The sequence below is a fragment of the Megascapheus bottae genome, chromosome 10, assembly GCF_031878675.1.
Source record: "Megascapheus bottae isolate mThoBot1 chromosome 10, mThoBot2.hap1, whole genome shotgun sequence".
Classification (NCBI taxonomy): Eukaryota; Metazoa; Chordata; class Mammalia; order Rodentia; family Geomyidae; genus Megascapheus; species Megascapheus bottae.
The window spans coordinates 36,776,310-36,799,289 of record NC_143518.1 but is presented as its reverse complement, the minus strand read 5'-3'; the positions used below and the strand labels follow the sequence as shown (position 1 = coordinate 36,799,289).

The 22,980-nt window shown below is 49.3% G+C and overlaps 1 protein-coding gene across 2 annotated transcripts in view; it reads left to right on the top strand.

Annotated features, from left to right (window-relative positions):
• Positions 1-364: 364 nt before the first annotated feature.
• Kirrel1 (kirre like nephrin family adhesion molecule 1) overlaps positions 365-22,980 on the top strand; it is a 98,142-nt gene continuing 75,526 nt past the window's right edge. For both annotated transcript variants that reach the window (XM_090340689.1, XM_090340688.1), the window contains exon 1: positions 365-537. In XM_090340689.1, coding sequence (XP_090196815.1) covers positions 486-537 — 52 coding nt within the window. In that variant the 5' untranslated portion in view covers positions 365-485. The remainder of the gene's footprint in view (positions 538-22,980) is intronic.

The following is a 22,980-nucleotide window of genomic DNA, read 5'->3' as shown; positions in this document are numbered from 1 at the left end:
GTGGAGGGAGGCGCCGTCGGAGGGAGAGTAGACGTCAGGAGGGAGGGAGGGAAGGAGAGAGAGAAGAGAGAGAGAGAGAGAGAGAGAGAGAGAGAGAGAGAGAGAGAGAGAGAGAGAGAGAGAGAGAGAGAGAGAGAGAGAGAGAGAGAGAGAGAGAGAGAGAGAGAGAGAGAGGAGAAGGCGGGCGAGGGAGGGAGGGAGGGAAGCGGGGAAGGAAGGGAAGGGGAGAGAAAGGGAGAGCGGCCCGGCGAGCGGGCGCGAGGCAGCTGGGGGAAGCCGAACTAAGTCGGGAGGGGCGCGCAGGGCGGCCGGGCGGCCGGGAAGTGAGTTTGTGCGGGGCGCGCGCGGGTGCGGCGGTGCGGCGGCGCGGCGGGGGCGGCGCGGCTCCCTCCTCCCGGCCCGCGCGCGGCTCGCGCCTCCACGCCAACTCCGGGCCCCAGCCGCGGGCGGGCGGGCGCGCGGCGGGCGCACGGCGGGCGGACAGCATGCTGAGCCTCCTCGTCTGGATCCTCACTCTCTCCGACACTTTCTCCCAAGGTAGGGGGGCCGGGGGCCGCGCCTTCGCCGCGGGGGAGGGGCGGTGGTGGTGGCGGGGAGGGAGGCGGGGGGGGGCAGCCGGATGGTTCCCCCCCCCCGCCGCCGCCCGCCGCAGCCACGCCAAGCCGGGCCGGGCCGGGCCCGCCGGGGTCCACATGCCTCCAAGCGTGGGGCTCAGTCCGGGCGCGGAGTCACCCAGCTGGCGACGAGGAGTTTTCCGTTGATTTGCCCAAGTTGTTTCCTCCGGCTGCGCGGGAGAGCACAGAATTGGGGCCGCGGAGGCAGGGGTTCGAGTGAACTGAGGTCCGGAACGCTCTAAGTCCTTTTTCCGGAGACCTTGGGGAGTCCCCACCCGCACCCCCCTTCCTCTGGGGCCCGGGCTGGGGGGGGCGGGGGCGACGCCTGAGTTCTGGCTAAAGGGAAGCTGCGATTTCAAATTTGGGGAGTGGGAATGCGGGGAAAGCTGGAGACCTAGGCTGGGATTCCCCAACTCAGCTCCTGGGGCCCCCCCCTCAGTTCCAGCTCGGCTTCAAACTGCCTGGACCTGCCCCCTTCCAGAGGAAGCTGGGGGGCGCGCCAGCACCCCTGCCCGGGAGGCTTTGGGTGCGGGAGGTGGCGTTCTGAAGACTGCTTCTGTTGGGATTGATCTGGAAGGGGGCACTTGGGGAGGGGGCACCCCACTTGGGGATAGGAAAGTGTGAATGCTGCGAAGTGAGGGAGGTCGTGGAGACAGATGGGGGGGTACTGCCGGAGGAGCCTCGGGGAGGGGGGCTGGGGCAGCGGGCGGGGGGTGAGGTAACGCAGGGGCCAGACTCCAGCCACAGCTGGGGTATGGGAATGGATTCTTGCCTGCGGGTTCTGACTCCAAGGAAGATTTAATCCTTTTGAGCTCCTCCCCACACACATACAAAAAAAAATGGAGCTGACACACGTAATAGACACACAAACACCATAAAACAGTCACAGACACTGAGCCAGCCTACTCACCTACTGAGACATAGACAGAGCCACAAACATCCCCCACACCAGACAGACACAGCCACGGAGACGTTGACACCTCTCAGGAAGACAGATTCCTCACTGTATCCACACCCCCTGCATCAACTCACACACACATGCTCTCTCTCACACACACACACACAGAGGACATGCGTGCAGAGAGGCATCCACAAGGACACGACTCCCACTTACACAGACAACCCCTGAGCAAACAAAGAAACTTGAACAGACACTCACATAGGCAGACACCTTATGGAGATGTGCAGTCTACAAGATGGAGGAGGTGGTCTTTTTTGGGGGGGGGTTGAAAGGATGGAGTGGTGGGGAGACTGAAGGAAGAGGATCAGTCAGTTTGGTTAGAAGAGCCTCAGGCATTTACCAGGTTCTCAAATCCCTTCCTGGATTGTGGGTGTGTGTTTGGAGATGGGGTGTTTCACTGAACCCTGCCAGTCCTGGTCAGGCCCCCCCTCCTCCAGCTCTAAGGGCAAAAACCCTGCTGAGTTGGTGGGGGCGGGGTCTTGATTCATCTTTCCTCCCTGGGCCGGGGTGCCAGCCCAGCACACCCTTAAGGACATACATCAGAGGTGTGGTGTGACAGAGTGTGGGGGGGTGTTTGAGGGGGTTGAGGGGCTGTAAGGCCTGGCTCTGGGGTTGGCAAGCCAGGCCAGCCACTTGGCAGAAAGTTGGGAAGATGACTTAAGTTCTGACTTTGTTCAGCTAGGCTGCTGGAAAGGGAGGAGGGGGAGGGTGCTAGGTGGGGAAGGGAAGCTGGGTCAGTGTTAGTTAGTAATGGGGGGTGGCAGCTTATGTCTGGCCCCCTCTCCTGCTGTCCTCACAAGTCAGCAACATGGATACGAATGAGCTTTAAGGAACAAAAGCTTCAGTTAGCAAACAGGAGAGACAGACATGTGGATTGAATCGGGGACAGGAACAGCCAGGAAGAAATGTATGCCGGGTGCCTTTTGGTCTCTGGAAAGGGGGGTGGGGTGGGCGGGAGGCATGAAGGGAGTAGCAAGCTCCTCCTTCCCTTGCTTCTGCTGTGGGGGAAAGCAGGACCTCATGAAAGTACGAACATATTTTGGGATGGAAGGAGAAGATACCAAAGAAAAGGCAAGGGAGAGAAGGAGTTAGGAAGGAGGGAAATCTCTCCTGAGCGCTGGGGGGGCCTCTCAAGAGGCCAGGAAGAAGACTGGAGGGAAGGAATGAGGATTTGGAGGAAGAGTTTGGTATCACAGAGAGTGTGGGGGGGAGGGACTGGCAGGCCTTCGGCCTTAGCTTTCCTTAGCCTGTACCCCAGGCAGGAGTTGTAGGCCAGTGACAAGGTTGGGAGAGAGCACACCGGAGATTGGCAGGTGGTTGAGAGATGGTGGGGGTGGGGAAGGGTGTAGGGGAAGGTGGTCAGACTAGAACTGAGGGAAGCAGAAAGGAACTGGGAAGAGGAGATTCAGCCTTGGCTGAGAAATAAAAATCGTGTTTTAAAGAATTTCAATGGGCTTCATCAATCTTCATTTTTCACTAAATAATTTTCTGTATCTTATCTAAATGAAAACCATTATCCTTCCCCCCGTTTCCATCATGCGCCGGCTCCTCAGACTGATTGCGCCGAAAATTGAAATATTTATTCATTTTCTGGGAGATTTTCTCGCTCCCTAGTCTCTGGGAGGAGAAATTGAAAAAGAAAGATTATAGCTAATCAGAGCAATGTGGGATGACAGGCCGGCTGGGGTGGGAGCTGTCTCTTAGAGGGGGAGTAGCTGTGGGGAGGGGGAGGAAAAAAAATTGTCCCTCTGCTCCCCCCCCCCACGAGCTCCCCTTGGCACTCCTGCCACTGGTTTTAAGGGAGTAAGAGGTATAAGGAAGAGACCCAAGGGCCTCCTAAATTCCTAGCATTTAGCTCTCGGAGCACAGTTACATCCTGGCAGAGAACAGTGAGTCTGGATGAGGAGTTGGGAAAGGCTCCCCTCCCCATTTGCACACTCACACAAACACACAGGCTCCAGATGGCCTATTTTTGCCCTGAACAGGGCATTGGAGTTAGGGAGCAAGGCAGGGGGAGGTTGGCAGAAATATTGGGTTCTCCCTTCTCTTTTCCCCCCACCTCTGACCTTGATTGGATTTTACCTACCTTCTGCTTTTTACTCAGACCCAAAGGGAGATGCCAAACACGTGAATTCATGCTATAGTCCTAGATCCAGAACACCCAGGTAGCAGTGGAGAAGTGGGGCTAGGCGCCTTTCTGGTTCCTTACCAAGAATCAGGCGCCTTCCTAGCTGGGTCCTTGGTTCTCCTGGCTTTGCAGCAATGGGGCAGAGGAGAAATATCTACCCCTAAACCCATAGCCTTTATCCTCCATCTCCCCCTTCTCAGGCCCCAAGAGAACTGCAAGCTCTGAGGAAGCTCCTTTAGGAACTCTTGCTGCCCTTGGGGCCTCAAGTCTCCATTTTTCTCTACATAGTTCTGACACAGTGCTGAGCCCTGTGGTAAGTGGCCCTTACAGATCTAATCCATTGATTGTTCTGTGATGGGAGAGAGGCAAGCAGTAAATGCTGACCAAATCACAGGCACACAGCCAGCTAGCTTCCCTCTCACCCCTGGTAGTCAGGCCAGCTGGAACAGGATAGGTGCTCTCTGTGTGCCTCAGTTTATTCATCTGTAATGATGTAATGATGGTGTTCCCTCGCAGAGAGAGTCCACCTGGGGCAGACTTCAAAAGAGCAAAACCTTTCTCCTCTGGCTGGAGAGGTCTGAGGAAGAGACTGGAGGGAAGAGTGAAGCTGAAGAGATTGGGGTTGAGTGAGAAGGAGCTCAGAGTGTGTGTGAAATGAGGAAAGATGATAGACCCCGAGGTGGCAACATTTAAGAGATTGGAAATAATACGGATCATTTATTGAGCCTTTGTGCTAATTGCATTATATGAAGTAGCTAATGTAATCTGTACAACCAACCCCTGAGCTAAGTTCTGTAATTTACCCCCATTTCATGGATGAGAAACTGAGGTTTAGACACATTAAGTATCTTGTCTGTGGTTTTAAGAACCGGTTGATCCAAAGCCTGTGCACCCTTCCCCTTTTCCAGAGATCCCCATAGGCCAATCGTTGCAGGTGTTGGGGTGTTTCTGGTGGTGGGATGAGAACTAGGGAGAAAAGGATTCTTTCATAGAGGAAAATTCAAAGTTTTCAAACAATCCTTTTTTATTTTTTTTCTCCCTTGAGATTCTTTCTGCTCTACATTTTTTGGGGTGTTAAATTGTTTTCTTTTGATGATATGACAGTGCTACTAAGTGATTTTTTTTTTAAGGTTTACTTGGCTGTGTTTGTTTCTATATTAAACACAGCCTTACAGGTCTAATTGGAAACTTCCTTTATTATCCTGTTCTCCAGAGGCTCAAACAGAGAGGCAGGGGTGAGCACTGTGCACGAGTCCAGGGTGTCTTAGGACAAGATACTAGCACGTGTCACTTTCTAAATTAGCCCTGTCTCTGGCACACTTAGAAATCTGGAGACTGAGGGGGCTGTGTGTGTGAGTGTGTATGTGTGTACGCGCGTGCGTGCGCGCACAAAAACAGAAGCATAAACAGGGTCTCCTGCTCCAGCTTGGTTCTTTTTTCTTTTTTCTGTTTTTTTCTTCTCAAGTCTGGCTTGCTACTACTTGAGCCACACCTCCACTTCCAGCTTTTTGCTGATTAATTGGAGATAAGAATCTCTGAAGACTTTTCTGCCCCGGCTGGTTTCAATCCTTAGATCTCAGCCTCCTGAGTTTCAGCATTATGGGTGTGAGCCACCCTGGAGGCTGAAGTCTTGGATGCCTTTGTTCCAGCCTGACTAGGCAGACCTCAGCCATACTCCTGTGTCCTGTGACCCGCCTGGCCTAGAACAGAAGTGGACTGATTTATGGGCCTTCAGGTCTGTGCCAGAGCATGGAAGTTACCTTTCACGGAATTCCTAGTAGGTGCTTCAAAGCCTATAGAAATCTGCTGCCCCCTGTAGGATAGGAAGGGAAGACGGGTGTCTTCCTTTCTTCCTCTACTGTCTTTTTTTTTTTTTTTGACACTATTTTGAGGGCTTTTTGGTTTGTTTTGTTTTGCCAGTTGTGGGGCTTGAACTCAGGGCCTGAGCACTGTACTTGGACTTTTCTCAAGGCTCCACCACCTGAGCCACAGCACCACTTCCAGGTTTATTTCTAGGTATGTGGTACCAAGGAATTGAACCTGGGTCTTCATGCATGCTAGGCAAGCAATCTACCACTAGGCCAAACTCCTGGCTCCTCCCCTACTGTCTTGCTTAGACCTCTCCCATCTTTTTAGCACAGGAATGTTTATCTACCTCCATCTCCTCTTGCTTTCATGATCATCTGTGAGGAAAGATGTGTTAGTCAATGGGGGTGGAAATAAACACTGCCCCTTGTCAGAAAAAGAGTTTTTAATGTCTTTCTCCCAGTCTTTCAGGAATTTTTATTTTATTTTAGGTCCTGGGGATAGAAGCCTGGGTCTCAGGCATCCCTGGCAAGGGCTCTTACACATAGACCACCCTTCTTTGTATCTCTTCACTTTGTTGTGTGTATAGTGTTTTCAAATACTAGCAATCTTGTCATATTGCATCATTTCATTCGATAGGTCTTCCTAGGATGTAGGCAGGGTAGTTATTCTTTCTCCATTTGCTAGATGAGAACATCACATTCTAGACAAGTGGATGGCTGGCTAAGGGGTAGAAGTTGGGTCCTAAGAAGGGGCCAGGAGGTAAGTTCTTAAACAACTCAGGTCTCCCCAATTTCTGGAGCTCTTTCCGTTCTGAGGGCATGCCCCTCCTGACCTGCTCGAGTTCCTATCTGGTTTCTTCCCAGGGCTGTGGGCCAGTGGACTTGGCAGTCTCTTAGAGGGGACTCTGACCTGGAAAAGGCTGGGGTGTGGCTGTGGGTCTTTAAGTGGAGAAGAAAGAGGCTGCTGTATCTTTGATCCTCCTAAAATGAGAGGCAAAGGGGAGACATAGGAGTCAGGGCAATCCTGAGACTCAGAGTCTCTCCCAGTGAAGGTCTGTCCCATGTGTGGTAGGACTACTTGGTGTTTGGTACAGGTTATCAACAGTATACTGACAATAATTGATGAATAGTAGGTATTATTATTCTCATGTTACAGATGTGCAAACAGGAGCCCAACTAAGTTAGTTAAACAGATTGCCTAAGATGCTAGAACTAGTAACTTGACAGCAACTTACAGCTAACCAATCTGATAGAACCAGATATGAGCTTAAATCTAAGCCTGGAAGTGGGGTGGTGGATAGAGACAAAACCTAGACGATTCTATCCCCACAATTCCAAGGCTGCAAATGTACTTCTTTGGTATAACTGTTGCATGCAAGCCTGGAGACACAGACTCATTTTGTGTGCGTGTGTGTGTGTGTGTGTGTGTGTGTGTAAATATTCACACATGCCTGGCTATGCTTGGAGGCAACCATTTCTCAACCCCAAGCACACCTGGACAGATAGCCTATCTCTGCTCTAGCCTTTGTATTTGTGGGAACATTGATGTGCAACAGCATTCCATTCTTCTGTACCCATTCTCCTCCTGGTTGTATCAGCCTTCCTGTCCTGGAAGACACTGATTTTTGCCTTGTCTTGTATACTCTGCATCTTTGACTGATGCTCATGCTGCCAAGTTGAGAAAGAGCCCTTAAGTTCCCTGTTCCCTGTCCCCTGACTCTGCTTTTCCGGTGTCCTGCAGTCTCAGCTTCTAATCCATCCCAGCCCTGAGTCTCAGACAAGGCAAGCCCTACTAGGTTCAGGATGAAAGCTTCTTTAACTCCCTGGCACACTGAAGAAGATTCATTGTTTTCTTTCTTCTCTCCACCCTACTTTTGTTCCCCACTATCCATCAACCTTTTCCAACATGGAAGGAGCTCCCAATTTTCCAATTTCTCTTCCTTCCATGTTTAATTTCTTCAGCGACTTTTATTAGCCTTTGTTGTCTCCAAGGGCAGCAGTCCTCATCCTTCTCTGCCCTTCTTGAGCCCATTTAACAAAATTGGGATTGTATTGAAATAATGGGCCTTGCAGCCAGCCAGCCTCAGGATGGAGGATTTCAAATCTAGGGTTGGGAATCTCTAGCCCTCTAGCAGATTCTATTAGCAGATAGTGCCACTGCTTTGGCCCTCCCAGGGCCCTCCAGGGCCAAAACAAGGGAAGACAATGGGGAATGTCCCAGAAGGCTGTTGGCCTAGTTTAGAGGCACAGAAGGTTCATCAGGAGTTTCTGAGTCTCTGAGGTGGTGACCTGGACCCAGCAGGACTGTCTCAGGAAGATGACCCATCCCAGGCTGGCTTAGGAATCAGATTATTCTTCAGGACAGAATCACTGCTTGTTCTGTCTGCCCTGCATTTCCTTCTGAGCAGTGAGGGGAGTATACCTTGATTGGAAGATGGGTAGAGAAAGTACAGGATCTATTCCTTTCCTGCTGAAATGTACAGTCATGTGCCCCTTACTGATTCTGAGAGATGTCATCTACTAAATACTTTCCGTGGACACACAGTGGACTTGTGCCAACCAAGTTTATATCATCAGGTAACATATACAGGTGCCTATCATTGACAGAAGTGTCCTAGGGATGCAACTCGGGAGTAGAGCACTTGTCTAATGGGTGTGAAGCCCTGGGTTCAATGGCTGTTACCACAAAAGAAACAAACAAACAAAAACAAAGAAACAAAGGAAAACACTGCTACATGGCAAATGACTATAATTGTATGTTACTAAGTGCCAGGCAGTGTACCAGTGTTGCAAGATGAGTGAAACACTATCGTTGTTCTTGGAGACTTTTACTTCTTAGTGCAAAGGGTCCAACTTTGCATGGCCTGTTTCTTCTACAAAATGGAAACAACTTAAAGACAAAAACCAAAACACATTGCCTTGTGCAAAACATACTGTTAAGAATTATGTGACAGGGCTGGGAGTTTGGCCTAGTGGTAGAGTCTTTGCCTAACACGCACAAAGATCCAGGTTCAATTCCTCGGTACCACATACATAGAAAAAAGCCGGAAATGGTGCTGAGGATCAAGTGGTAGAGTTCTAGTCTTGAGAAAATCCAAGGACAATGCTCAGGCCCTGATCAGGCACAAGCCCAGGACTAGCAAAAAAAAAAAAAAAGAAAAAGAAAAGAATTATGTGGCATTGGGGCTGGCTGGGAGTTTGACCCAGTGGTTGAGTGCTTGCCTAGCATGCACAAAGACCCGGTTTCGATTCCTTGGTACCACATACACAGAAAAAGCTGGAAGTGGTGCTGTGGCTCAAGTGATAGAGCACTAGCCTTGAGAAAGCCCAAGGACAATGCTCATATCCTAAGTTCAAGCCCAGGACTGGCAATGGCATAAAAATTCTGTCCTGTGTGTGACCTCCCCTCTGAAGTGGTCATACACATATGAACATGCACACTCACATGCATAATTTCTGGTAATGCTGGGCAGGGACCAGTTGGTTCTGTCATGACAGATCAGAGCTAGATGGGTCAGTGTTTGCCATGGGCTGAACTGATGAGAAAAAATTTCCGATAGAGGAGGTAGAATTAAGGCAAAGGGCGAGGAGCACCAGGTAAATGAAACTTTTGGTGCCTGCTGAACAGGTATGTTGAAGCTGACTGGAAATAAGGACATAGACTGGGGAGGTGATGGAGGGCAGGACGTGGAGCCTGGAAGGCTGGATAGGCCAAACTAAAGACTGTCCATGGAACTCTGGATTACTTCTCCTTTTTCCTTGTGCCAGTCCTGGGACTTGAACTCCGGGCCTGGGAACCATCTCTGAGTTTTTGTGTTCAAGGCTAGCACTTTATCACAGCTCCACTAATAAACTTTTGGTGGTTAATTGGAAATAAGAGTATCATGGAATTTCCAGCCTGAGCTGGCTTTCAACCATGACCCTCAGATCTCAGGCTCCTGAGTAGCTAGGATTGCAGGTGATACCTGGCTGGACTTTTTTTTTTTTTTTTTTAAAGCAAAGTGTATATTAAAAACTATGGATGGGTGCTAGTGGCTCGCATCTGTCATATCAGCTACTCAAGAACCTGAGGTCTGAGGGTCACTGCTCAGAAAAAGTCTGTGAAACTCTTATCTGTAGTTAGCCTGCATATGTAGAGTTGTGGCTTCCATGGTAATGTGCCAGCCTTGAGCAGAAAAGGCCAAGCAAGAGTTCAGGGTCCTGAGTTTGGGTTTCATACGTGCATGTAGGTGTGCGCACGTGCATGTGCACATGTACACACATGTATAGACACGCATACACACACACACACCAAAAAAGGACAGGCTTCTCATTTCATTTTTTACCCAACCCTTCCCTTCCTTCAAACTTTATTTGCCTGAGCTGCTATAGAAATTTGCCATCCCTTCAGTGTGAACAACAAGAACAAAGATGAAATGGACAATCAGGGTTTAGCCAGGCAGCAGAAAACTTTAAAGGGAGGTCAGTTCTACTGTGGAAGTGGCTAGGCGGCCTGGGATCTGTGACCTGAGCTGAGCTGGAGAGGTTTTCTCTGAGAATTCTTGGCTGAAAGATTCAGATGGCTGGGGAAAGAGCTCGATAGGGCTAGGGGGAAGCTGAGTCTTGAGTCTAGGCCCTTTGTCATCGGCCCCCTCTAATCCCAGGCCAGGTCTGTAGAAACCTAGAAGCAGGAGAAGCATCTGGTTTCATTAGAGGGGAGAAAAGCAGAGTGAAATTCCCTGGAGGAGAGGGAAAAGGGGAGGGGACAGGTCAGTCTGGGGCTCTTTCCACTCTGTAGACTTAGGGGCTGAGCTAAAGATTATTAGACCTTCTGTAAGGAAGTGAGCTTCTATTTTTCCTAATGGAAACGTTTGAAGAGGGGGCCTCCCAGGGAAGCTAGGGCCTATATTCAGTAAACAAGCTTTCCATGGTTTTTTTTTTTTTTGTCTTGAGCTAGTCCTAGGCCTGGGGATAAAAAGGTAAGTGAGATTTACTCCTGTCCTTGAGGCACTCAGCACAGTGTGGGAGATGGATGTATAAACACATATTGACAATCCTATAAGATAAAGATTGTAAGAGAGGTATGTGAAAAATGCTGGAGTCTTAATGTCCAAGTGAGGGGGAGTAGAGGAGAGAGCTGGCCTGTGGTGGGGAGGGGTAGAGGGAGACAGCCACAAATGTGAGAGGCTCAAGGGCTGCCTGGCCACTGGAATGCTGGCCCTTAAAGATAACCCAGGTCTAGACAATCCCTGGTTGTCTCCGGCTTTGCTCCGGATGGAAGGAGCTGAGGAATCTAAAGGAGTGAGCTCTGATCTCTCTCCCGAGGATGGGGATTTCCAGGAACAAAGGCAGTTTATATAAAGCACACTTTCCCTAAATCTCCCAACCTCTTCTCTGCCCCTTAACCCCCAACTCCCACCCAAGAGGGCTGATTTCTAAATTAACTTTGTCCTTGTAACCAGCTTAGCACTGGTTTTATTATTATTATTTTATTATTATTTCCCTCTCCCTCCCCCATCCTTTCCTGAGTTCTCCCCAGAGCAGCCCAAGGCCCCGCTTGCTCCATTACCCAGCATTGTCAAGCCAGGAGGCGCTTTTAACTGCTGCTTCCATTCAATTCGCTTAACTGGGAGGTTATTAAAAGGAAAGGAGTAGAGATGGGCCGGCCAGGGCAGGAAAGAGAACACACAGGAACCAAAGAAGGCATTTTTTTTTTTCTTCAAGGAACTTTAGGCTGGGCAGGCAGGCAGGTGAAGTCAGTCTGGGAGAGATTTTCTTCATCTCATTTCCTGTTACTGAGACTTTCCCTTCCTCCCTGGACAATAAGACTCCTGGGCTTTAATCCCAAATCCTTAGCAATTGATGGGCAGTTGGTATGTGCCAACACAAAGGCTTGAACTCAGGGCTTGGGCACAGTTCCTTAGTTTTATTGGTTAATTGGAAGAAAGAGTCTCATGGGCTTTCCTGCCTGGGATTAGTTTTGAATGAAAGCCCTAAGATCTCAGCCTCCTGAGTAGCTAGGAGTCCAGGCATGAGTCACCGGTGTCATAGTCTCTTGCATCCCCCAGAAGAATTCCAGCTTCACTGTACTGGGGGCTGGGGTAGAGCATCTCAGGCCCCAAATTGACTGCTTATCCTCTTTGCCTGACTCTCAGCCCACACTCATGGCTAGATATGCTGCCACTGTTAGATCCCCAGCATGTACCTTGCCTCAGCTGCTTGGTTAATGATGTAGAGGCCTGGCTGACATTGACCAACACACATCTGAGTCTTCCCTCACCAGTCAGTGGGTGAGTGAGAATGCAAACTCATTTTAATGTCAGTGCCAGCCAAATATAATTAGAAAGGAAAATCTGACTTCGAAAAAGAAAGAGAGAGAAAGAGGAAATCTAATGCAAAGCCAAGTTAAAATGACTTCTGGATTATCAACACTACTGCTGCTCTCCATTTATGCAGAAAATTGAGAGGAGAGCCTGTAAAGTCTCTCCAAGGGATTTAGTTTGCACACATTGCCTTTGGTTTCATACCAAAGACATGACACAAGATAGAACATAGTCCCTAGAAAATGGGCAACCCAAGAGTGACCTGGGACCCCTTAGCCAGGAGTCTGCAGGAGGGTCAGCCTCTTTGCTAGTGTGGCCACTGTGTATCACTTATTTGGAGCCTCACTTTTATAAAATGCACCGCAGCTGGGTGTGCCCGTGGTTCACACCTCTAATCTTAGCTACTCAGGAGGCCAAGATTTGAGGACCCTGTTTCAAAGCCAGTGTAGGCAGACAAAACTAAGAGACTATCTCCAGCTAACCACCACAAAGCTGGGAGTGGAGGTGTGGTTCAAGTGGTAAAGTACCAGCTTTGAGTGGAAGAAGAGCCAAGTGAGAATGTGAGGCCCTGAGTTCAAACCCCAGGACCAGCACAAAGTGAAAAAAAAATATGCAGACCAAACTCACAGGGTTTGTTGTGGGGATTGAATGAAGGACAATATTAAGAAGCAGTATCTGGTACTCAATATAGCAGTTCCCAATAGTGCATAGTGCTTGCTTTTCACAGTTCATAGGGCAAGACTGATGTGAGGAGGGAGACAATAGCATGAGAGACTAGCAAATAATAGGCCAAATGTATACACATCTGTGCCAGGGGAGGTGAATGGCCATGCAGGTAATCCTTGGATTTGGTGTCTAGAGCTGGGGGGAGGGGGCGCGGAAGACAGCACAGCAGGGTGTAATGCAAAAGCACCTGGTAAGAATTGGGTCCTCCAGCCTTTGTGAGTCTCAGTATTCTGATCTGAGAAACCGAGTGACAGTACCCCCTCTCTTATGTCCTACAAAAGCCTTCCCATGCCAGCACACCGAATAAGCTTGACCATCATTTTAACTCCTCTCTCTCCAGAAGGCTTAGACTCCTTTGTGTGTATTTTAGAATGAAGATTTCTTCAACTTTTCAGATGCTTACACAATATCTGGAGACTGTTAAAACCTGAAGGGCTGGGGTCAGGTAGAGGCTGTTCTTTCTGCCCCAGCCTTCCAGGGGATGCTGAGTGGTTTGTTCTCCTACCACATGCTAAGGTGTGAGAGGAAGCTCTGCTCTGGGGAATCAGATTTTCCATGTTCTAATGGGAATCAAGAGAGAATAGAATTCATTAACAGAATTCGCTTTTCAGCCAGCTCAGTTGTATAACACAGCCTTGATGCATCATTGATTCGGGAGCATTGATATGTTTGTTTTAGAGAAGCTGGTTGTGGGACCAGAGGGCGAATGGGGAGATTGTCGGCGGGCCTGTTTTCAGCCTTGGGACTGACTGACCCGTCCAGCTTCCCTGCCATCTCCCAAGCTCCCAGTGGCTCCCCTCCCTGCCCAGACTTCTCCTACTGCCAGCTGCCAGCTGCAGACTTGAAAAGCAACCAGCCAGTGTGTTGGTGGAAACTCTTCTATGCCTGAGCCAGTCATTTCCACTCGTTTTGTTTTGTTTTGTTTTTGTTTTTAATGAAAAGTCTTCATCATTTGTCTTGATGGGAGATTTCGGGGTGGGGGAATCATTTTGACAGATCTTCTAGCCATGGCCTTGGCCCTGTTGGTTTTGGTTTGAAAATTGGGTCATGAGCAAATTGCGTGATTTGGGAAGAAATGGAGGTCCTAGCGTAATGAGAGTGTACAATTTGTGGAGGGTGGGGGAGAAGTAGGAAACAGACTCTGCTCAGGTCAGCTTCTCCCTTTTATATAGACCTAAGAGTTGTTGAGCCAATACAATGTGCTAGTAACTCAGTTGCAGTCTTGAGCCCCAGGGTTTTCTGGTTGTGGACAGAAGCTGGTCCTAGGTAAGTGTCCTGTCCACTGGGGTAACCAGGATTCCCATTGATCCCTCCTCATCCTCTCTGGCCTCCTGGGAAAGTGAGGAAAGTTCATCCACATCTGCAAGTGCAAATGAGAACCAACCCACAGAAGCTTTAGTCCCCAGAGGTTGCTGAATAAATAAGGAAAGGGTGGATTCATCAGATTGGGGCTTCCTGGGAGAAAGAACCTAAGGTCAGAAATGAAACTGGAGCCTTGATTCCTGAAGAATCTCAGAATTTTTAGTCTTCTTCTACCTAGACTAACTGGAGATCATTTGAGACCTCAGTGTTTGGCTTTCATCTGAAGAGAAAGGAATTTCATTAGCGCGTGTTCCCTGCTTACTCACTCTCAGATCTGATACTCCCTGCACGTAGGAAGTTCTTCTTTGTGTCTAACCTCAACCTTTCCAGCTCAAGCTATCTTAATTAGGGACTGCCTTTGAATAAGTCTCCAGTCTTCTGTATATTTGGATAAATAACATGTTCCCCCAATAGCTTGGTTTGTTTTCTCACACTTGAAGGCAAAAATCTGCTTTTATTAAGAAGCAAGCTGGGAGAGGTCATAGGTGAAGCGGCCTCTCAGGCCCTGCAGGAACCAAATAAGGTCTCCTTAAGGGTCAGATTTGCTTTCTAGCAAAAACCACTCTCCTGCAGTGTCACCTGACAGTGACCTGAAGGATGGAGTTCATAGGAACCTGGCTGAGTGTGTCCTTACCTGTCCAGTTTCTCCTTCTGTGTAGCTCAGAGCAGGTGGGGGATGGAGGGGACTCTGGTGGCCTTCCACCATCTCTAGCAATGGCCTGAGCATCCCCTGTCCTCTTCCTTGAGGGGTGGGGATGCGGAGGAAGAGGAGCAAGCAGAGAGGTGCTGACATGTGCTGCTGGAGCCAACTAGATAGGAAAGTACACCTGAGGTGGGGTGGGGGTAGGGAGGCTGCTCCTTGGTCTTTTTGGTTTGGAACAAAAGATTTTCTTCTTAGAGTCCCCCTCTTAGCTTTATCTGGGTGATGGCATTATGATAGAGAAGGAGAAGATGGGGTGTCTGTGGCGAGGTACCATAATCTGATGAACAGATGTGTGCATTTCTCTGGGATACTGGACCTAGTCAGAGAAGTCCAAACCTTTAGCCTTAAACTTGAACTTGAGGGAGGAAACTTGGATTCCCTCAGATTGCTCACTATTTATAATAGGGAAGGAAGGTGAGCTCCCCATCTTCAGAGCACACCAACACACACCCAGTTCATCTAAGGGGGGTGAGGGGAGGGAGGCAGGGAGTCCCAGTGCCTCTACATGGAAGAGGATGGAAAGAGGCCCTGGAGCCTGGTGGATAGTCTGTTTCGGCAGGTACCCTGGGAGGAATGGAGGGCAAGGGTGAGAATAATAATGGAAGCAGGTGGGAAGGAGTGGAGGGCTCAGGGCATGGGAGGCAAGAGAAGTCCCTTCAGGGGGACTTGGTTGAAGAATATGTGGGGTAGAGAGGCTGTCTGTCCAGCTGAGGCCACACAGGCTGGAGGCTGTGGAGCTGAGACCTATGGTGACACCTTATCAAGTGTGTCACCCCCAGCATTCACACCAGCTGCCTGCATGACAAGCTCCCTCTCCCCATGCCGGCACACTGCAGCCCTGCACCTCCAAAGAGAGATGTTCAGGCAGCTCCTTTGCGGGCAAATGGAATGCTGGTGCTCCAAGAGGGAGCACTCAGGCCTCTATGGAAGAGGGCATGTGGGCCTAGAGAGGCAGACACAGGGTGACCATGAGTGGACTCTGACCCTCAGCCTGCCTGTCAGGCACAGCCTCTCTTTGTTGCAGAGTGATAGGCACTGTTTCAAGGATAGGAGGAGAGGACAGCCATGGCCCCAGGTTCTGAAATCACAGCCTGTGGCCTGGCATGGGACAATCTGTACAGGCTGCCTTATGGCTGTCTACCACCCCTCTTCCTCTGGCCTTCTCCTTGACCTCTACCCCCACCCCCAAACAGACGCTCCCTGGACCCTGCTGTCCTTCCCTGTCCGTTGGTCTGTCACTAGGCAAGAGAGTAGCATGCCTGCTCCTAAGCATTTGGTGCTTGATAATTTGTGGATTATAGCTAACTCTCGATAAAGATTCCCCTAATTGCTTGCCTCACCTCAGGTTCTATCATCAAAGCAAAGCCGTGAGGCCCCCCTCTCGCCCTCCTTTTCTTTTTATTATCTCTTAATTAATCACTCTGGCTTTCACACTTAGCAGATAATTACAGTCTCCTGGGCACGCAGCTCATTTTCATAACCTCCTGCTCCAAGCCTGCAGCAGAGGGGGTGGGGAGGAAGAGGGAGAGAAGGGGAGAGTGGGCCCTGCTGGACCAAGGTGGAGCGGCGGGCGACCAGAGGGTTAGGCCCATAGAGGAAGAAAGGGACATCGCGGGGACGGACTTGGGGACATGTAGCATGGAGTGGTGATGGGAGCATAGGAATCAGGGCCTGGGGTCTACCCAGCAGGCCTGGGGAGGCCCTGCCAGTGGTGGCCCCATGGGGAGAGGGGAAGCAGGCACAATCTTTGTCTCTGCTGTGTAATCTAGCTTCTCTTACCTGCTCTGACTCACAGCAGGAGGTGTGCCGCCAGCCTGAAAGCTTAGGGGAAAGATTGGAGGAGGGTCCCACGTGAAGTTCACTCATGGGGTGCCAGATGAAGTGGGAGGGGCTGGGACAAGGAATCTACAGCAGCCTGGGCATGAAGGAATTAGGACCCAGACTTGGGAACCCTTCTGATTTGGAAGAAGCAGAGATACAGACTCATGGAAATGAACAAACAGCCAATAACCACAGAGGGGAAGAGCAGACATTTGCTTAGCCAACTTCCACGTATGGGGGCCATGCTAAGAGGCTCACTGTATGTTCATCATTCACATTTTAGAGGCCAAAATCCGCAGATCACGGTTCAAAGCCAGCCCAGGCAAGAAAGTTCATGAGACTCTTAACCTCCAGTTAATTACCAAAAAGGTGGAAGTTGAGTGTGGCTCAGGTGGTAGGTGCACAGCCTTGAACAAGAAAAAAGTTAAGGGACAGCACTAATGCCCTGCATGAGAAAGAGAGGTGGGGGGTAGAGGTGGGGGGCATGGAGAAAGAGAAAGCTAACAGGAAGTAATTTGCCTATGTAAGGTTGCCTATGTCTGTCTGATTGACTATGAAGATTATGTTCTTACCCTGAATCAGCCTAGCTCTGGACCGGATATAGGAGGAAAGGGGCAGGAAGATGCTGGCCCTGCTGGCCCCAGCCCTTTGGACCTGACTGCCAGCAGCCTGCCATTAGAGCTTTCTTTGAGCTTCCAACCCAGAGATAAGTGGAGAGGATACATGCCCCGATGATGGACTGGAGAGGCTCAAGAGAGAAAACTTTAGCCAGCAAGTTTTTAGACACAGTTTGATTGGACCCTAAACTTATCAAGTGTTCCTTATCTGTCCCTCATGCTTATTTCTGGCCTGGGCTTCTAGAGGTCCCAAAGGAGGAGTCTGGGGGTGAGCAATACCCCTGGAAAATTCCTCCCCCCCACACTTGGAATTTTCCTTTATGACTGTTGCGTTCGGTCTGTACAATGAAATCAGTGGGTTTCTGTTACTTCCTTTTGCCCATTAACTAGTATTGAAGGCCTAGAATATCACTTCTCTGAGTCTTGTCTTGATTTTTTGAAAAAAGGAGAATCTTGAGCCAATCACTGGCAGTGTAGAACAAATTCTCTGGTATGGGATAGGTGCTCCCGTCACCACCATAGGTGAAAGTACCTAGCCAGGGCCTAAGAGCAGGCAAGATACAAATGTTTCTTATAAAGCTGGCAAAGAGAAGAAAGCCCTTCCCCACTGCCCCCCTCCTTGTGAGGGAGGGAGACACAATTTCCTCCCTGCTTCTGGTTGTGTTGCCAAGCAGAGCCCTAACAGCCGGACCACTGACCCAGCACATTTTTTCTCTTGTGTCCTTCCAGCTGGGGGCTGCCACCAGCTCAAAGTGTATTTATTATTGGCACCAAACTTCAAGCAGGGTTGAGGTTCTCTTTTGCCTATCAGGGGCTTGTGTGTGTGCCAGAGAGTTGACCACATTCGAATCTCAAGACTTAAAGGTTCTGATTCACCTTCCGGACAGTACAATAGGAAAATCAACCATTGGAGGGCAGAATATAGAGAGAGCGCTGGATTGTGAGTCTGGACACAGCTTTGTGTCTCTTCAAGGAATGACTGGGCTTTCTGGCTGCATAGGTTTCTGGTTCTCTGCCATCCTATGTTGAGTTCATCAGGATGACTCTCCCTAGATAGATAGATAGATAGACAGACAGACAGACAGACAGACAGACAGACAGATTCTCTTCTCCTATTTTTGTGAGCTGTGGCTGGAAGTACTGATTTCAGAGGGCCAAAGTGGGTGCCCCAGGAGAAGCAACTTTTGCTCAGGAACCAGAGAGTGGTTTTTTGTATTGTTTTGTTTTTGTTTTTGTTTGTTTTTCAGATCTGATCTGGATTTGGGATAAGGAGAATGAGGAATCTCTCCTCACCCCGTATATTGCTGCCTGGAGGGGCCGAACCTGACCAGCGGCGTGGGTGCTTGTGTATGCATGTTGATGATTTTTTTTTTCCTCCCTGAAGAAACATGCTCAAGCTTTGCCCTGAACTTTAGCTTTGGTCTATGAAAAGGTTTTGCAGAGTCTTGTGGGAACATAAACATTCGGCAGATTTCTTTCCCTGAAAGCTATTTCTTCTCTTTTCCTTTTTCTGGGAACTTTAGCCAGCCAGATCAAGGCCCCTCTTTCTACCCTTCCCTCCTCCCTCTCCTTTGCCTGAGACACCCAACCCTGGCTCCACACCCCGCCCCCCAATGAAAACAAAGTTAACTGGTGTGTACAGGGGCCAGAAGAAAGGAGTGAAGCAAACAGATAGCTCTCCCAAGAGGAGAAATTACACGGGAGGGGAGAGGGAGAGAAAATAAGCAAATGGCATCAGTGGTGAAAAGTGAATTCCAGACATTTAAAATTCTTTTGGTTTTAATCATCTCAGAGGCCAACCAGAGCTTAGCTTGTGGGGGCAGGGAAGAAATGAAAACCAGGGCCCTTGACTCCTAGGAATCTCCTGTCTGTAAAAGACCCAAGATTTCCCCTTGGAAGCCTCTTGCTGCTTCTCCACATCTGACCGCCCAGGACCCAGGAAGGTTTGCCTCCTCCAGAAGGGCCCTTGCTGACTAACCCGCCCTTTTATCTCCGTTTACAGGCTCAGTTTACACTCAGCTTTAAAGCATTGACCTTTCAGTTTTCTAGCCAGATTGCAAGTTCCCCAAGGCCCTGGATTATGTTTTGTTCAAAACAAAACCAAACCAACAAACAACAAAACCCAACCTCTTTCATAAGCCTTGGCCAGGCCTCTATGTGGGCTGGGGCCCCTCAAACTGGGTCACTTTTCTTATCTGTAAAGTGGGGGCCTTTAAAAGTATCTGAGGAGTTGAGCAAAGCCGTGAAGAGACTCTAGAAAGAATGGGGTGCTGTGCAGGTCAGCACCTCAGAATTCCCTCCAGCATAGTCCTGGGGGAGAAATGGTGGAGGTGAAACATGGCTGAAGCCTGGGGAATGTGGAGGTTCTGCTTGTAGCTTCTTCCTACCCCTTTAACTGATGGCTGTAGGTGGAGGAGGAGCCTGAATTCCAGGTTCTTCCTTTCCCCTAGCACATGCTACATGGTAAAGAGGTGAAATGGGACATTTTGTCAGGCAGTGCCCACAGGGAAGCAGAGGCCAGGGCGGTTCCAGGATGAGGATGTGCAGAAACCCCAGGTTCCTTCTTCCTGTGCTCAGCATCCTTCTTCCTGCCGAGCCTTTCCTCCTTCCTCTGTCAGCCCTTCTTCCCCACCAGCAAGTTCTCCATTTGTCTTTTTTCATCTGAAGGCAGCCCTTCTATTCTCACGACCTCCAGCTGTTTCTCTCTCTCAATATGCCCCCTCCCCCACCACCACACACTTTGATTCTTAGGCCTTTGGTCTGTTTTTGTTTGGTTGTTGTTGTTATTTAATAGTGAATATCCACCATTCCCTGCTCCCACTTCCCCAGGGTAGCTTAGAATTGATCATAAAATGAGAGTGTTGCAGCCTGAGAGCTGTACTGAGGGCTCCGGCCTGTAATTCTAGCTACTCAAGAGGCTGAGATCTGAGGATCATGGTTTGAAACCAGTCCAAGAAAAAACGTCTGAAAGCCTCCCAACCTGCATTAACCAGCAAAAGGCTGGAAGTGGAGTGGTAGCTCATGTGATAGAGGGCCAGCCTTGAGCAAGAAAGCCAAATGAGAACATGAGGCTGAAAATGAGAACATGAGGCTACAGAAAAAAAAAAGGAGGGGAGGGGGGAGTAATGTGACCATGATGTTACCTCTTCTTGAACTGCTTCTTCCTGAGCAAGTCATATGCTTTCAGGGCCTCCTTGGGTTTCAGCCATAAAACAAAGCGCTTGCTACCGTGACCATGTGTACGTTAGTTTCTAGGTAAAAAGGCAATATCTGGAGTTCCGATCCTACCTCCTACCACTATGACCTTGTATGAGTCACTTCCTTTCCTTATACAAGAATGGCACTGTCCACATAGAATGAAGGAAGGGCTGCCTAGTAATAATCCTTGCAGAACCCTTGACATGTTTTCTGAGATGCATTATGTTATGCAAACGCCGTATATGTCAGCTTTTACTCCTAACATTTATGGTGCAGAGGAATAAAAAGAGTTCTGAATCTAAAGTCTGGAAACCTGGGTTCAAATAGTATCTGCATTCTGACTTTGTGACCTTGTGTGCAGGCCCCTTTCTCTATTAACTAAAACATGAATCCCACTCTGCCCTGACCCTCATTTGGGAGTGATGAGTGTGCTTGAAGGTGTCGTCCTTGGGGCCTTTCTTTGCCTCGGCATTCAGGAAATGCACGTTAAATGAGTGACTGAATAGGATGTGATCATCTATGAATGGGGAAACAGTTTTAGAATGTCACAAAGACTTAAGTTTGGTATAGTTAGGCCTTCATACTGGAAGCTGGTAGCACCCCCTTCTCCAGGTGTGGTGGCATACAATCCCTCAGACATTTCCAGATGTGACCTAGGAAGCAAAATCACCTCCTCTGAAAACCACCAAGCTGATACTGGAAATCAAGTCTTTCCTACCCATAGGTTCTAAAATACCACATGTTGCCCATTTCTCCTGTTACCCAAATATTCACTCTTCACTTGTATCTCAAAAAATCCACAGAGAGGATTAGGTGGTTGAGAAAGAAGTATTTTGTCCTCTAGCTGATTGTAATGTTTTGGTATAAGCTGTGATTGAACCTGTCTGTCTCACCAAAGTTGAGAGAGGTGACAGAGTCACGTGGGTAACCTATTGTGTGGGGTGGGTGGGGGCCTGACTTTCTGGGGGGGGGCACTGAAGCTTGGGATGAAGATTATGGAAAGATCCATTATCACTCAGGACAGAGTGACTCCTGGTGGTATTGGTGACAGCATTTCTGGTAGCTGCTGCTCTTCCTGCCTTCTCACCTGGCATGCCCCTCCCACCCCAGTGTTAGGTGCTGAGACTTCTGAAAGATCTAGTACTCTGAGGAATATAGAAAACTGTGATTTCATCCAACCCCTGAATGTTAGGAGCCAAAACCAAGACCTAGAGGGTACGTGACTCACTACCTCAGAGCAGGCACTAGAACTGAAAGTGTAGCCTTAGCCTCTCTCTCCCCCAAAGCAACTCATGCTGATAAACTGTCCACAAACATCCCTGCCTCTTCCCATCGCACAGATCAGAAAGTTCTGTGGGAGGTTGGAGGTAGTGATGGAGGAATCTGTTAGAAGACTTGAGGCCTAGAGAGGAAAGGGGAAGTCCTAGGGACTGCACTCCCAAGACTGTCTTCACATCCCCCCTTCCTCCCCATATGCCCTTATCTTTCAACCTCTGCCCCCATCTCTCCTAAGGGCCCACCTCTTGCTGTCATGGCAACCAGGGGATTAGAACCAGGTTTGGAAGCCCAAAGGAGAGGGCTTAGAGAGAGGAGTCAGGTAGAAGGAGGAAATGAGAGAAGGAGATGATAAGGAAACAGCTGAGGAGAGGGAGCCAAGGGCAGAGTGGAAGGTGGGGGGGGACGGTGAGAGAAGGATGAGAGAGCAACCTCATCCCTAGTAAGAGAAAAAAAAAAGGAGATTGGGGGGGTGAGAAGAGAGAAACCTCAACTTTTATTTAAAATCAGAGAGCAGTTGTAAGCCTGGAGTTGTTGCCATGGCAACGGCAAAGAAAAGGAGATAGAGAGCTTGTGAAGCCGTGAAAACCCAATAGGGGTAAATGTTTAAAGCCAGGAACAAAAACCATTCAGAGATAATTAAGTAACAGGCTGCAGGTTCCATACTCCTGCCCATTGTCTGGGGACTCAGGGCCTGAAATTCTGGCCTGCTTCTGCCTCTCACCATCTCCCACCCTTTACTCCTTACCCTCACACATCCCAAGGACTTCAAAGAAGCAGCTAGGACACAGTAGCCCTCCCTCCGCTCTTCTATCCACCTCCCTGCAGCCTAGTTCCTCAGACCAAGGTAGACAATTTTCTCTTTCTCACTATTAAGAAGAATCCAGTCTTTGGTCAGGGGAAAGGAAGAACTTGTGGACACTGGTACTAGGTGGATAATTGAGCTGTGGACTCTCCTCCTTGGCTCTTCTCCAGAGTAAGGATGTGCATGCCATGGACAGGAACAGACAGACTCTACATTGACAGCCACCCTCGGGCCTCTGGATGGTGGGGTCATTTGTGTCCCTCCAAGACCGTAGCACTGGCTTGGCTGGGAGCTCTGTTGGGGCTACTTAACTGTGTTTAATGCCACCTCTAATTCCTCTGTGAATGCTTCTTAACGATTTTTTTCCCAGGCTAAGCTTCCCAGACTTAAAGATAGCCAGAAGTTAAGCTGATATTTTGGGGGTTAGGTATATTCTGTAGATTTTTTTTTTTGTCATAGTGCTTTGTTCTTTTTCAAATGAGTCTCAGCATCTTAGTTCAACTCCAGACATCATAACCACTGGCTGCTGCCGCGCCCTTCCCCCCCACCTCCCCAATTTCCTCTGGGAAATAATCCTTTGTGTTCTGTCTCTCTCTGCCTTCATATGCCTCCCAAGAAATCACAAATATCACAGAGGGCTCTGATGTGCTTTTCTTCTTC